The following is a 13,950-nucleotide window of genomic DNA, read 5'->3' on the forward strand; positions in this document are numbered from 1 at the left end:
GGCCGCGACCGGGAGACTCATGGGCGGCGCACAATTGGCCCAGCGTCGTCCAGGGTAGGGGAGGGAATGGCCGGCAGGGATGTAGCTCAGTTGATAGAGCATGGCGTTTGCAACGCCAGGGTTGTGGGTTCAATTCCCACGGGGGGCCAGTATAAAAAAAATATGTATTCACTAACTGTAAGTCGCTCTGGATAAGAGCGTCTGCTAAATGACTAAAATGTAAATGTAAATGTAAGGCCATTCTACTGCCAATGTTTGTTTATGGAGATTGCATGGTTGTGTGCTCGATGTTATACACCTGTCAGCAACAGAATTCACTAATTTGAAAGGGTGTCCACATATTTCTGTATATATAGTGTAGATGGGTAAAAATTAAAAAGGCAGACACTGAATCTCCCTTTGAGCATGGTGAAGTTATTAATTAGGCTTTGGATGGTGTATCAATACACCCAGTCACTACAAAGATACAGGCATCCTTCCTAACTCAGTTGCCGGACAGGAAAGAAACTGCTCAGGGATTTCACCATGAGGCCAATGGTGATTTTAAAACATTTACAGAGTTTAATAGTTGTGATATGAGAAAACTGAGGAAGGATCAACAATATTGTAGTTACTCCACAATACGAACCTAAATGACAGAGTGAAAAGAAGAAAGCATGTACAGAATAAAAATATTCCAAAACATGCATCCTGTTTGCAACAAGGCACTTAAGAAATTAACTTTTTGTCCTGAATACAAATCGTTATGTTTGTGGCAAATCCAACACAACACATCACTGAGTACCACTCTTCAAATTTTCAAGCATGGCAGTGGCTGCATCATGTTATGGGTATGCTTGTCATCGGCAAGGACTATGGAGTTTTTTTGTTTGTTGGATAAATAGAAACGGAAAACAACTAAGCATAGGCAAAATCCTAGAGGAAAACCTGGTTCAGTCTGCTTTCCAATAGACACTGGGAGAAAAATTCACCTTTCAGCAGGAAAATAACCTATAACACAAGGCCAAATCTAGACTGGAATTGCTTACCAAGATGACATTGAATGTTCCTGAGTGGCCTAGTTACAGTTTTGACTTAAATTGTCTTCAAAATCTATGGCAAGACTTGAAAATGGCTTTCTAGCAATGATCAACAACCAACTTGACAGATTGAAGAATTAAAAAAAGAATAATGGGCAAATATTGTACAATCGAGGTGTGCAGACTTACCCAAAAAGACTATCTGCCAAATGTGTTTCTAATATGTATTGACTCAGGGGGATGAATACTTATAGATATATTAGTGTTTTATACTTCATTTTATTTTTAAAAAATGTTAGAATTGTTTTACCACTTTGACATTACAGAGTATTTTGTGAAGATCTTTGACCAAAAATGACATCTAAATCCATTTGAATCCCATTTTAACACAACAAACTGTGGAAAAAGTCAAGGGGAGTGAATACTTTCTAAAGGCACTGTATGTGTTTTTGGCTCTCTGGGTTGGCATGCTAGCCAAGCTAGCTCCTGTTGCTCACTGTCAACATTTTATTTTAATTTGGGGTTAGCTAGTATAGATAGCCTAGCCAGCTACGATAGCTTCACTTGCTGTCAACAATCTAATGGATTTTGTCAGATCAATAAGTATGCACTTTATTATCTATCAGGGCACTGGATGATCTAGTCAATATCTTAATCAGTGACTATCTGCCCTGACAACTGACCTCTCTGTCTGTTAGCAACCTGCCTCGTCTTCCTGTTGTTAACAACCTCTTACTGTTACGCTGTGTTCAGAGGTCTAGTTGTCATGACTACATCATCACAGGATCATCACAGGATGACACACATACCTAATGAAGGATGTTACCCTGTAGCTGTAGCAGTAGTTCAGGACCAGAGTAGGAGACCACTGACTTCATTCACACTTCACATTGAATATTTCTTGTCCTCATTTTCATATTTTTAGCTTAATCATCATACAATATACGCCTGCTTGGTGTTGTTACATTCCCAATCAAATAGACCAAATTCTAGTATCTTTCCCAAAATGTCTAGGAATATTCCTGGAATCAGAAGGAATTAGCAGAATATCCAGAATTCTCCAACCAGGATATCTGTAAATCCTGGGAATTAGGGGAAAATTACCGGAATTTGCAACCCCAAACATACAGAGACCGATCCAGTGGTTTACTCACCACTGTAGGTGATGATCCTGATGGTGGAGTCCCCCTCTCCGAAGCGTGTGATGGGGGTGAGGCGCACCTCGTAGGCTGCAGGCTTGATGAGCTCTGTCAGGTTGTGTGTGATCAGCTCTCCCTTGGTGATGGTTCCATCCACGGGGATCTCCTGCTCCCACCACCGCTGGAGCCCCGTCTGGATGGGAGGACACATTACAACAGAGTTAGAATTAGTGGAACGAACACACACACATGTATGAATCCAGGGGCATGCATACACGCACACGCACACGCACACACACACACACACACACACACACACACACACACACACACACACACACACACACACACACACACACACACACACACACAGTTCAAAGAACACTATGAGTCTCCCACATTCCGGTGATTCAAACCAGTGTTGCCTTCATAAACAGAGAAGAACAGTGAGTACAGGTTGAATCAGATTGAATTGGAATGAGTGTCCTGAATGTAGTCTATAAAGCTCTACAAGGAAGGGGGCATGACCAGTAGTGATGCATTCTCAAGACTTCATGCCTTTCCCTTCTCATCCTTATCAACAGCCTCTCATCAAACATGGTCATCTTTGAAGTTTCCCTCTAACCACAGTCCACATGTTTCTCTATCCATCGCATCACACAGACCGGGCCGCTATCTTAAAAGAGACTAACCGTAAACAGAATTTTCCATCACATCTTTATATGTTGCTCTCCCGTGAACCTGCTTTCAGGTGATGATCTAATTTAAGTCATCATCACATGGTCACTGCTATTCTTGCCTGGTGATACAATGGCAAAGTGGCTTTGAACCAGTGTGGAATTCAAAGAAGCAAAGTGATGCATTCCACATTCATTGGGAACCATCAAAGGGCTTGAACATGAGAGAGAACAAGGAAAAAGAGGGGTGTATTTTCTCCTAGAGGATCAGTTAGGATAGCAGAGACCTGGAAAAGAGAATGGTAACAGCTTTTGCATCACAAATAGTCACCATATGCCATTGTGAATGAATGTTGCCAGGATAGAGAGAAAGGGAGAGTGAGACGAGAGAGAGAGAGAGAGAGAGAGAGAGAGAGAGAGAGAGAGAGAGAGAGAGAGAGAGAGAGAGAGAGAAGCGATGGATGAGTTTGTAAGGATGCGCTATGTGTGTGTGTGTGTTCATGTGTGTGCATTTGTGGGTGTGTTTGGTAGGCCAGAGCCAATTAAGTAATTAACCAGTGTGTGTCTGCTCTGTAATTACCAAGTAAGAGTTAGGTTCACAGGTAAATAGCTCTGGTTTTGTCTGTTATTTATAATTGTAGACAGGCTGTAACAGTTTGCCCCAACCCTTTTAATTTCCACTGTACCACAGAGTCCAAAAGGCACCTCTGCTAATTGGCATGAATTGGAAGGGTTCGGAGATGAGTCTGATGAAGTGTGTGTGTGTGTGTGTGTGTGTGTGCATGAATGTGCGTCGCTGTGTATGTGTGCATATGAGTGCATGCGAGTATCCATGCATGTGTGTGTGTGAATGATTAAGTGTGTACAATGCTGTTAGGGGCAGATGGAGGCCTTAAATGCCAATCCTGGCTCCAGAACCACTTCGCCTCAAACTCTGACTGAACAAATGGAAGCTGATGACTCCATCTTTCCGTCATCAGGGAACAGAATAGTCTTTTAAATAGTTAATTAAATCTATAATTGCTATCTACAGAAGCCTTTTACTATTTTAATGTGATTTGCAACAGTGCATCTCTGTTCGACTTCTTTAGGTTTGGTGCTTCTGTTTTATTCTCCCATTAATGTTTGTTTGACTTGATGCAATTATCATTTTCTGCGTGTATCTCATTACCTTTCACTCGTAGTGTTTCTTCACAGGGAGTCAGACAGAGGCAGAGTGCCCTATCACATTTAAATTCACTTGACTGCAGCAACAGTTTGAGGGATTTTTATGGTACCTTTAAGAACCAGAGAAGTTGATCAAATGGAAGGGAGCATAGTGAAACATAGGACTAATCAAAATGGCTTTCAACATTAGGAGAGAGAGAGAGAGAGAGAGAGAGGGGGGGGGAGACAGATTGGCTGCATGTAATTAGTCTGCTGCTATTGATCTGTGCTGCTCTTCGCCCCGCTCACTGATCCAACACTGACTGACAGATCAATTGACTGAGAAGGAGGAGGCGAGAGAGAGACAGAAAGAGAAGAGTAAGAAGGATAAGGCTGTCATTGCTTCCTCCTCCTCCCTCCCTCCCTCTCACTCTCCCTCTCTCTCTCGTTCCCTCTCTCCTCCTTACTCATTCATGTCCCATTGCTTTCTCAATCGCAAAGAGCGATGAAAACAGAACGCTCATTGTGGAAGTGGAAAAGAAAAAGGGTTCAATCATTTCTTGGCAGATTAAACATGAAGAGGCTCACCTTAAAGGTAAATGTTACCGATAGGCTCCCTCTTAACTCCCCTAAAGCATAACACCTCCTGTATCTAAGACAACAGCAGGTAGGGAGGCCCGGGATACACAGCCTAGTTGAGATGCACTCCACTACCTTGAGGTAGCCATGGGAGGAAAAAAAGTGGAAAGAAAATGAATTCCCGCAAACAATGATTTTCTGCTTGCCAGGTAGGAGATAAAAAAACAAAAGCAAGAGTGAGCAAACAGGCAGGACTATTTCCTTGCCTTTTCTTTTTCTCTCCAAACAACAGCAGAAGAGATTGTAATGTTAATGTGATTGCTGAATTATTGTGGGCCCAATTTAGCACCAGCGCAGAATTAATCTGTGAAACTGTGAAAAGGACCAGTTGAATTCCAGCGAAGGGAGAGTAAATGTGTCTTCCTGGCAAGGTCTCAAAAACCAGCCTGCCTGGAAGCAGGAAGCCGGCGTACCACGGCGAATGAACGAATCACGTGAATGCAACCAAATGTATTATCAAACAGGCCGACTGAGATCGTTGACAGATAAATCCTTGCGGTACACAAACAAGCCCGGTTTTAATGGGTTTTTCAAGCGTAAATTCAGGACGGGGTGTAGTAGGAAACAAATATGGAATTATACTATTTATCGGAAAAACTGATTAGAACTACAACTATTAGACTCTTTATTAGACTCACTCAGTTTGGGCAGAAATGTGAGGACGTCAGTTCAGAAGGCTTAACTGTCGCCTGTAATGCAGTGGTTCTGAATAAGAGCTTACACTTAACCAATAAAGGCTAACAAATACAATAGCATACAGCCCTGAAATCAATCTATAAATATTTCCCTGTAATCGTTGTGGTTATTGCGATCAAGGCTGCCATGATCAACATTCTCAGACCGTCAACAGACAGACAGGCCCATGCAGAGACCTACAGTAGCGTACATTTCTACATTATATTTCTGTATGTTCTGAAAGTCAATGCCTGCTGTGACCAAAGGGAGGGTGCCACATTGTCACAGTAGGGGGTTATGGGTACAACGAAAGAGACCACATAAAGTGGCATCAAGCCTCAGCTTAATGACGCTACCAACATGTTAATGTAATACAATTGGGTGACGAAACAGTTGCTGTTGAAAAAGCTAGATGGGGGACTATTGTCTTTCACTATAATGTAGGAAGTGTCAGACAGTGAGAAAAGAGAGAAAAAGAGAGAGGAGGGATCACTACTCCCAAGTGGCGCAGTGGTCTAAGGCACTGCATCGCAGTGCTAGCTGTGCCACTAGAGATCCTGGTTCGAATCCAGGCTCTATCGTAGCCGGCCGTGACCGGGAGACCCATGGGGTGGCGCACAATTGGCCCAGCGTCGTCCAGGGTAGGGGAGGGAATGGCCTGCAGGGATGTAGCTCAGTTGGTAGAGCATGGCGTTTGCAACGCCAGGGTTGTGGGTTCGATTCCCACGGGGGGCCAGTATGAAAAATATATATAAAATATAATAATGTATGCACTCACTAACTGTAAGTCGCTCTGGATAAGAGTGTCTGCTAAATGACTAAAATGTAAATGGATCAGCGGTAGAGGGAAGGAGAGAGAGATTGACATTCTTAAAGTAGCCTAGGCAAACCATAAATCAATGCTGACTGCCTGTCATCTGAAGCCTTTCCTTCATCTGCAGGTAAACAGGACCAATGGCTGCCACTCCTTTCTCCACATGTTGTTCTCTCTCCACTGGGCCGATGGAGCAGTCCACGTGAACAATAACAAGCAAGCAATGCATAGAATATGGGTTGGGAATATCTACAGAGCCTCTAAGTCCCTGACTGGTTATTCTGATATTCCCTCTATCATGTCACTTTTCTGTCATATGTAAGGCCTTTTTACATCCAGGTTTAAGGTTAGAGTGCACACCCACATAATAATAATAATATGCCATTTAGCAGACGCTTTTATCCAAAGCGACTTACAATCATGTGCGCATACATTTTTACGTATGGGTGGTCCCGGCGATCGAACCCTCTACCCTGGCGTTACAAGCGCCATGCTCTACCAATTGAGCTACAGAGGACCACGCATGCACACACCTACCTGTCGTATGCCGAGGCGATAGGCCACAATGCGGTCCACAGCGTTGGGGTTCATCTGGGTCCATTGCAGTTTGAAGCCGTAGACTGTAGGCCGGTTCTGCCACAGAGGACTGTACGTGTCGTAGTAGAACTCTGGGGGATATGCCTTCCCTGTAAACAAAAACCAACATTTAGGACTAATTCATCTTTGTTTTTGCAACTTCCATTTTTGTTCAGCTTTACATGTGGCATCAAGGTAGTAAGGGAACCAAGCCATATGTATCAGAGATACTGGAACAAGATAAATAAGAGGGTCACATGTGAATTGAAGTACAGGTTACCAAAATGCAAACATGTCATGTTGAGTATTTTTCCACAAAATGGCTGCAAGGCATCAACCAGAAGAGTTGCCTCCAGTAACGCTGCACTTTGCCTGTATTTACCACAGTTTGATGAGTCAAGGGTGTGAGATCTTTTGTACAGAAGTCTGTAATCTTTCTCAGGTATCTTGTCAATAAAGCTGTTTGATTTGATCGCCAGCCACATGGTCAGCTGTGTTATTGTCAGGACAGAAAAGTATTGTGTGTTCAGTAAGGTGTTCTAAAGTGGGCTGCTTGACATATTCAATATTTACAGAAGAGACGGAGAGCCAACAAAAAAATTGATTTCTCACAGGTCAAAGTAAACACACTAATACTAAAAAACAGCATTCAAGTGGAGATTCTCTGAAGACAGTCTAACATTCTTCTCCCTGAGACCACACAGGAAGCGGTTCATACAGTCGTAAAAAATTGAAATTCAGTCTACTGAAGCGCACCAAAGAAGGGGAGGATTTCTAATAGCGATAGTCGAGACAGAGGCTAACGCTTACTCAAATAAAGCGATGCAGTGATCTGACAATATGAAGTTGAGACAGAGCAACTAGCTGAACTCTCCAGCAGCAAAGTCTATTAGAGCTGTCATGGTGGTTTATGTCATCAATGACTTATTAAGACTCTCTATGCAGACTCCCAGACACATTTAATGATCCCCAGAGTTAAGAGTTTAGCCCCGCAGGCTGGGGAGGGTCAATCTATCAGTACTCAGTCTGAAGAGTGTGAACCAATCAGTGGAGTTTATCCCCACAGGCTGGGAAGACCGCAGCTCCATCAGGTGTCTGCCTTCCAGAAGGGCCAACATAGTGGAAATGACTAAGGGACTGGGTCACTTATTTAAACAGAACAACAGGGTAAAAAGTTCACTGGGCAAATTTCTGGCTCTAAGACTAGTGTTAGGAACATAAGCATTTCACTACACCCACGATAACATCTGCACAATACAGCATGTGCACTCGATCAATATAATTTGACTTGATTTGTTGTCTTCTTCTGCATTCAACCCTTTCCATTTGGTTCAAATGAGCGAAGCTATTGTTTGAATTCGTTTTGAATTAGATTTATTCGACCAAGGAAGTGTATGGAAATGCTGTTCACCAGTCACGTAACAGTCAAGATAACTTTATCTGCAATAGACATGGTTTAAAAGTGCATAATCCTTTTAAAAGTCTGGATATGAATAATTCAATTCTTTGCATGTTTAATTGCAAAACTCCTATTACAATATTAATGCCTGTGAAAAGGACAGTGGATGAGAGGAAATTGAAATGTTTAGGATGATCATAGAAACCTGATCTGAAGCTTGAACACAATGACTGCATACAGTACCATTTTTTTTAACAAAGTCAATGAGAACTTGTTGAGTATATTCAACTTTTTTTTAACCTTTATTTTAGCAGGAAGCCCCATTGAGACCAAGGTCTCTTTTGCAAGGGAGCCCTATAACATAACTCAACAAATCTGCTTTAGCATCCAATCAATAAATTCAGAGGTTAAGCTTTCCACTTTTATAATCAATCAATTTAGATTGTGAAGATAGGACTTCTAAAACCCATCAACAAAATACTGATAAAAATGATATATACTGCTTTGGGCGCAATAGACAATAAATCAGGTTAATGAAGCTTTGCATTTGTTTGGACAGCCAAGTAGAGATCACAAGCCTATACATGGATAAAGCTGTTTAAAATACAATATTCGAATCCATACAAAAAGACTAGTTCATTCATCAACAAGATAAAATAATTTCCGTAGAACAAGAGAATGAAATCCAATGGGGCTAGAGCGGAACAATATTTTTGGGAATGTGTTTTGGTATCTTTTCCATAAAAACCTGTTTGGAAACAGGAAGTGTAAACTAATGGATTGAAATGTGCCATTTATCATGCTCTTTGTATCACAGTTTAGAATTCGTTTTTTTGTGACATTTAAAAAATAATCCAGTCAACCATGTTTTCACAATTCATGAGACACAAAAACAATTCATGGATTCCTAACCATCTCTTCTGTTCAGGGAAGTATATGCCATTTTGAGAATGTATTCCCAAAATTAGCTTGCAATTCTACAGTAGTCATCTTTCCAGTAAACACAATTGTAGAGAAAATATAAAGAACTGAATACAACACGATTATACCTGGCAGTTGTGAGCTGAGCCCATGCTGGGAAATGTTACAGAAACTCCCAGGGACAAGTCACTCTCTTTGTCACTCTCTTTGTCACTCTCTCTCTCTCTCTCTCTTGTCTCGCCAATTGAATTCCTCTGTTATTTATTCCATGTTTTGTAGACATGGGACTTTCAAAGGTCATACACTTGTCACAGAAAACCACTCCTGAAAGGACATCCTGTATATTAATGTAATATAAAAAGTCAGCGTTGCTCTGAGGGTCGAAAAACCTGTTTCTGTACAGGTTGTTGGGAAGAAAACAATAGCCCTTCTCCATCTCCCCATGTTGCTTTCGCTCTCTATATTTCTCTCTCTCTCTTTCTCTCGCTACCTCTACATCTCTCTCTCTCTCTACAATTGAAACAGACTGGAGCACGGAGCGACCAACCACAAAGCAAGCGAAGTCAAGCAACACAAATGACGCAAAACCAAAGTATTTTAATTACTAGAGGTCTATTTAGCTTTCAAAAGACGATTTACATTACATGCATGACCGGTATGTAATGAATGCAAGCGTTTTCCCAAAGTCCATAATTTGGAGTGCATTATCAAGCTACTACATGAAGGAACACTGTAGTAAACAATGGACTACTACAACAAGCTACAAATCGCATATACCTACCTGTCACCACCACTACCCATTTGATTTAAATGTATTATAAACATAATTGTCTTTACCCCCCTCTCATAGACAGAGATGTAGGATGTATTGTAGCTGAGGCTTCACATAAACACGCAACTGCTCCAGTCACAAGGGTCATATAGCAGCTGGACATATGCTAATGACCACGTAAAATGCATGAGATACAAAAGGCTGCTTTGGAGGGAAATCCTCCCAGTGTTTGCACTGGTGGCAACAAATACCCAATGACAGATGTGTTTTCCAGTGGCTTAACTGTACCCTATACTCAGTTTGGAGAGGGGTTCAAAGAACACAGTTGCTCAAAGAAACGCATACAAATCTGTTTCCCCTCATGATGCTCAAACTGTGCTCCCCAAACATCACAGTGCTTTTGTCTAACAAATATGTCTAGACAGCAAACATTACAATGTTCCAGTCTGGCTTCTGATTACCAAGGGAAATGTGTGCTATAGAGATGGATGTATTATTAATATCAACTGAGTTATGGTTACACTTTCACAATTGCTATAATAACGGTTGGCTTGGTTTGGAGTAAAGACATATTTAGCTTAAATTTCACTATTTTTTGACATAATAATGACACTATGCTGCTTATACATAAGCCTATCAGGCTATCATAAAGGATTACACGTCACATGACTATATATAACCTGTACAGTATGCTCCTGTCCTTCAGGGCTGACAGATTCCTATATAACTGATCGATAGATAACACTATTCATATGCTCCCTGTTGGTTTCTGCAGCACATCATGTCACTCATCATTGGCTATCCATCACTGTCAGACAGCTACACACAAAAAAATAATGGTTCTAGTATAGTACCAGATAGGGGTTCTTTGGCTTGTAACAATAGCGGAACACTTTTTGGTTCTATGTAGAACACTTTTTTGAAGGTTCTACAGATGTAGGATCTTAATTTGATCACTCGTTTGTTGCTGAGAATGTTCCTGCACAGCAGGATATCCAAACTTGGAGTGTATTCGAGGTTGTCCAAGGCGGTCCCGCTTTAAATGGCGTTCAGCTTATAAAGGCTTCATAAAGCCTTCACAATGCCTTCATAAGCACTACATAAATGTGTTACAAAGCATCTATAACCATATGTCATGCATTATAAAGGGTTCATAAATGTGGCATAACTGTGTGACATAATCACCCATGTCAAATGTGACATAACCCACTATGTCGAATATGATATGAACATGTGCTTTATAAAGGGTGACATGTTGTGCTGAAGGATGGCACACGCTTTTAAGTGAAGTCATGTTAGTCACATTACATCTAATCTCGCCGAAGGTCTGGTGGACCAACACATCAAACTTGGCCTTCATTCGTTAGGGTTAGGTTTAAAATAATTTTAAGAAGATAAATTGTAGAAATGGGCAGCGTTTAGACATAATTATGTCTGTTAGGAAATGCCTTTGTCACACCATCTGGATAAGGGCAACTCCATTCAATTCATATTATTATATTCTCTTTCATTTACAAATCTCATGACGTGCCTATGAGACGTGGCTGTATCAGGGTGATTTTTATTTAGCTGAGCCTGCTAGCTAGCAGATTTTTTTTAGCTAGCTAGCTAGTTAGCAATTGCTGTGAAGTCACAGAAATTATTTGAAATAACTATATAATCTAACTCAACACTTAACTATTACAAATACATTTTTATTTTAATAAATAAAGGTTCACTTACTCATTTTTTTGCAGTCCAGTGGCACCACAAGTGTGCATTTGATTTGGGAACTCATCACATGTGCACTTACTGCGCTACAGAAACACCAAACACAGCTAATCAAACAACAGTGCAAGGCATGCACACTGAATTAAAGGGCAACTACACTCAAAAATGTAAGTTTCCTAGTTTTTTCCCAGAACTCAAAAGTCATCCCCTGATGTAGTTTAAGCATTGTTGTGAACACAGAAAATCAAATGTTGTTGTTTTTCTATTAAAAAAGTGTGAAAAACTGGGGGAAAACCCCAAAACATTGGGCGGAATATGAAACCTGGAATAACAAAAAAACGGAGAAAACAGAACTAGGCAAAAACAGTTTAAAAAAAACTGATTTTAAAAGGCCCTACCATGACTGCACTTTAGAGTGTGTGTCATCCTGCAGCACAGCATTTTGAGGAAAGTTGAGGTCAGGTCCAATACTGACTAGAAATGTTTTAGAGCAGTGGTGACCTGTCATTCAGGGCATTGAGCCCCACCTGTTTAGCAAAATATTATAATAAAAAAAGAAGTTGGCCTGTTTTGCAGGTTATTTTGGCATTAATTCGTGTTACATATCAGTTTGCAAACAATATATATATAAAAATAAATAAAAATAAAGTTAATAAAGCTGCATACAAACATGGTCTCTTTCTTGAGTAATGCAGCTCCAAAATGCAGGTGTTTCAGCCTAGTTCAGTGCTTTCTGTGGTGCAGGGGCAGCCAGCGAAAGCACAGAGCGTAGGCGTTGGTAGTCTTCTCTAGTTGCACCGGGATTGGCTCAGTGTTCTGTCACTCATGGGGACACTACGTCACTGCATAATCTACAGGGAGAGCTAGGCAGTTCAAGCCCCCTTGGGTGCTGCCATAGAGTTACATTAGAAGTGCCCGTCCAAGAAGGCTCAAGGTCATTGGCCACAGATAAAATGACGTCAAATCACGTTATATCTACCGTAGCTTTCATTGGAATGATCATGTCAACATCATACTTTCAAAATCTTAGCTAGCAAGCTAGCTATCTAGACAAGCAGAATCACATGGACAATCTACTGGCAAATCCTTTTCAATCCTTATAGATAAAACGTATCGGTGCTCATCGGACATTGGACATAAACATTACACAACAAGTCGTAAATCGCAAACTCAACAATGAGTGGTTTGGAAGGAATCAGTGGCTAACTGCGAGCATCGCAAAGCTAGCCCTATTTTGCTTCCCCTGCCTGCTATTCGGTGGAGAGGGTGTGTGGTCCAAGTCTGGGTTTAAGGATTTAAAACATCTGTCTGAAAGGGTCCAAGCTTAAAAGGATAAACATTCACACGCAACACCATGGGCCAGAAATGTTTGAATACATTGGTCATGCTGTCAATCCAGTATAGCTTCTGTTCAAAACAACTGGGAACTGGGAACTGGGAAATCTCCGATTTCCGACTTAAGTTCATTCAAGACAAGTGGGAACACTGAAAAAACGAGCTCCAACTGGGAAAACTCTGAATTCCAATTTGGGATCTCAGGCCTCTTTCTAGAGCTCTGACGTCATGATTCAACATTTTTTTTTTTCAAGTTCCCAGTTGTCTTGAAAGCAGCATAAATCCAGAGCATGCCAGACTTTGATGACAAAGTTTGATGACAACTTTTGCCCACAAGAAGGACTGCCATGCCACCTTCCTGTTCAAGTGAGCACAGCACAACAACAGTGAGTCCAGAAATATGTTGTGTATGCTTCTGCATAAATTATGTAATATGCCAGGGAGATATGTATACTGTAGCTAAGAAAGTAATGCTAAGTGTATGTTGTGTAGTACGCTGTTAGTAGCCCATGTCTCACCCTTGGTCCCTCCCCCTCAGAACTTAGCCTACTGTTCTAACTTGGTATTGTAAAAGCTTTCATTGTCTGCTTATATGCCCCCATTATTTATTCCTACGGTTCTAACTTTGTGTACAGGGAGAACACTGTAAGAATGTCCCATGTTCTGAATTCTGTCGCTGTCCATTTCAAAAGTGCTGAAGAAATAGTAATATTGACTATGTCTGTCTTAGCTCCTCATTAATGTCTTAATCGAAATTACGGCTTGCCTTTTAGCCACTCATTGTTCCCTTATACCCTAGTTTGTACATCTCAATTGTTATATTGCTTATATTGGTCTATCTCATTAGTATCTTATTCATCATTTTAGGCAATGTTGGAATTATACATTTCATTGTTTTGCTTACTTTGTGTATTATAATTAGCTCATGTGCTTTTCTCCATGTGGAGGGGATACTATGTCATGTTGTTGGGTCTGTAACCATGTTTGCCAGTGAAAGATCAGTAATAGACCCATGTAATTCCAGTTGATATTGCGAGGGTTGTTTTGTTTGTGCAATGCGCTGTCTGAGCGTCGGTAAAAGTGTCTATAAAAGTGGATTCTCGTCATTGTATTTTCCTTCCTATTTAG

General features: G+C 41.0%; 1 protein-coding gene across 5 annotated transcripts in view; it reads right to left on the minus strand.

Moving 5' to 3' along the window:
- LOC121552926 (MAM domain-containing glycosylphosphatidylinositol anchor protein 2-like) overlaps positions 1 to 13,950 on the minus strand; it is a 408,550-nt gene that overhangs the window by 54,257 nt on the left and 340,343 nt on the right. For all 5 annotated transcript variants that reach the window (XM_045211335.1, XM_045211339.1, XM_045211337.1 and 2 more), the window contains exons 11-12: positions 6,647 to 6,795; positions 2,174 to 2,351 (exon numbers count right to left, since the gene is read on the minus strand). In XM_045211335.1, coding sequence (XP_045067270.1) covers positions 2,174 to 2,351; positions 6,647 to 6,795 — 327 coding nt within the window. The remainder of the gene's footprint in view (positions 1 to 2,173; positions 2,352 to 6,646; positions 6,796 to 13,950) is intronic.

Source organism: Coregonus clupeaformis, chromosome 36, assembly GCF_020615455.1.
Source record: "Coregonus clupeaformis isolate EN_2021a chromosome 36, ASM2061545v1, whole genome shotgun sequence".
NCBI classification, from domain to species: Eukaryota; Metazoa; Chordata; class Actinopteri; order Salmoniformes; family Salmonidae; genus Coregonus; species Coregonus clupeaformis.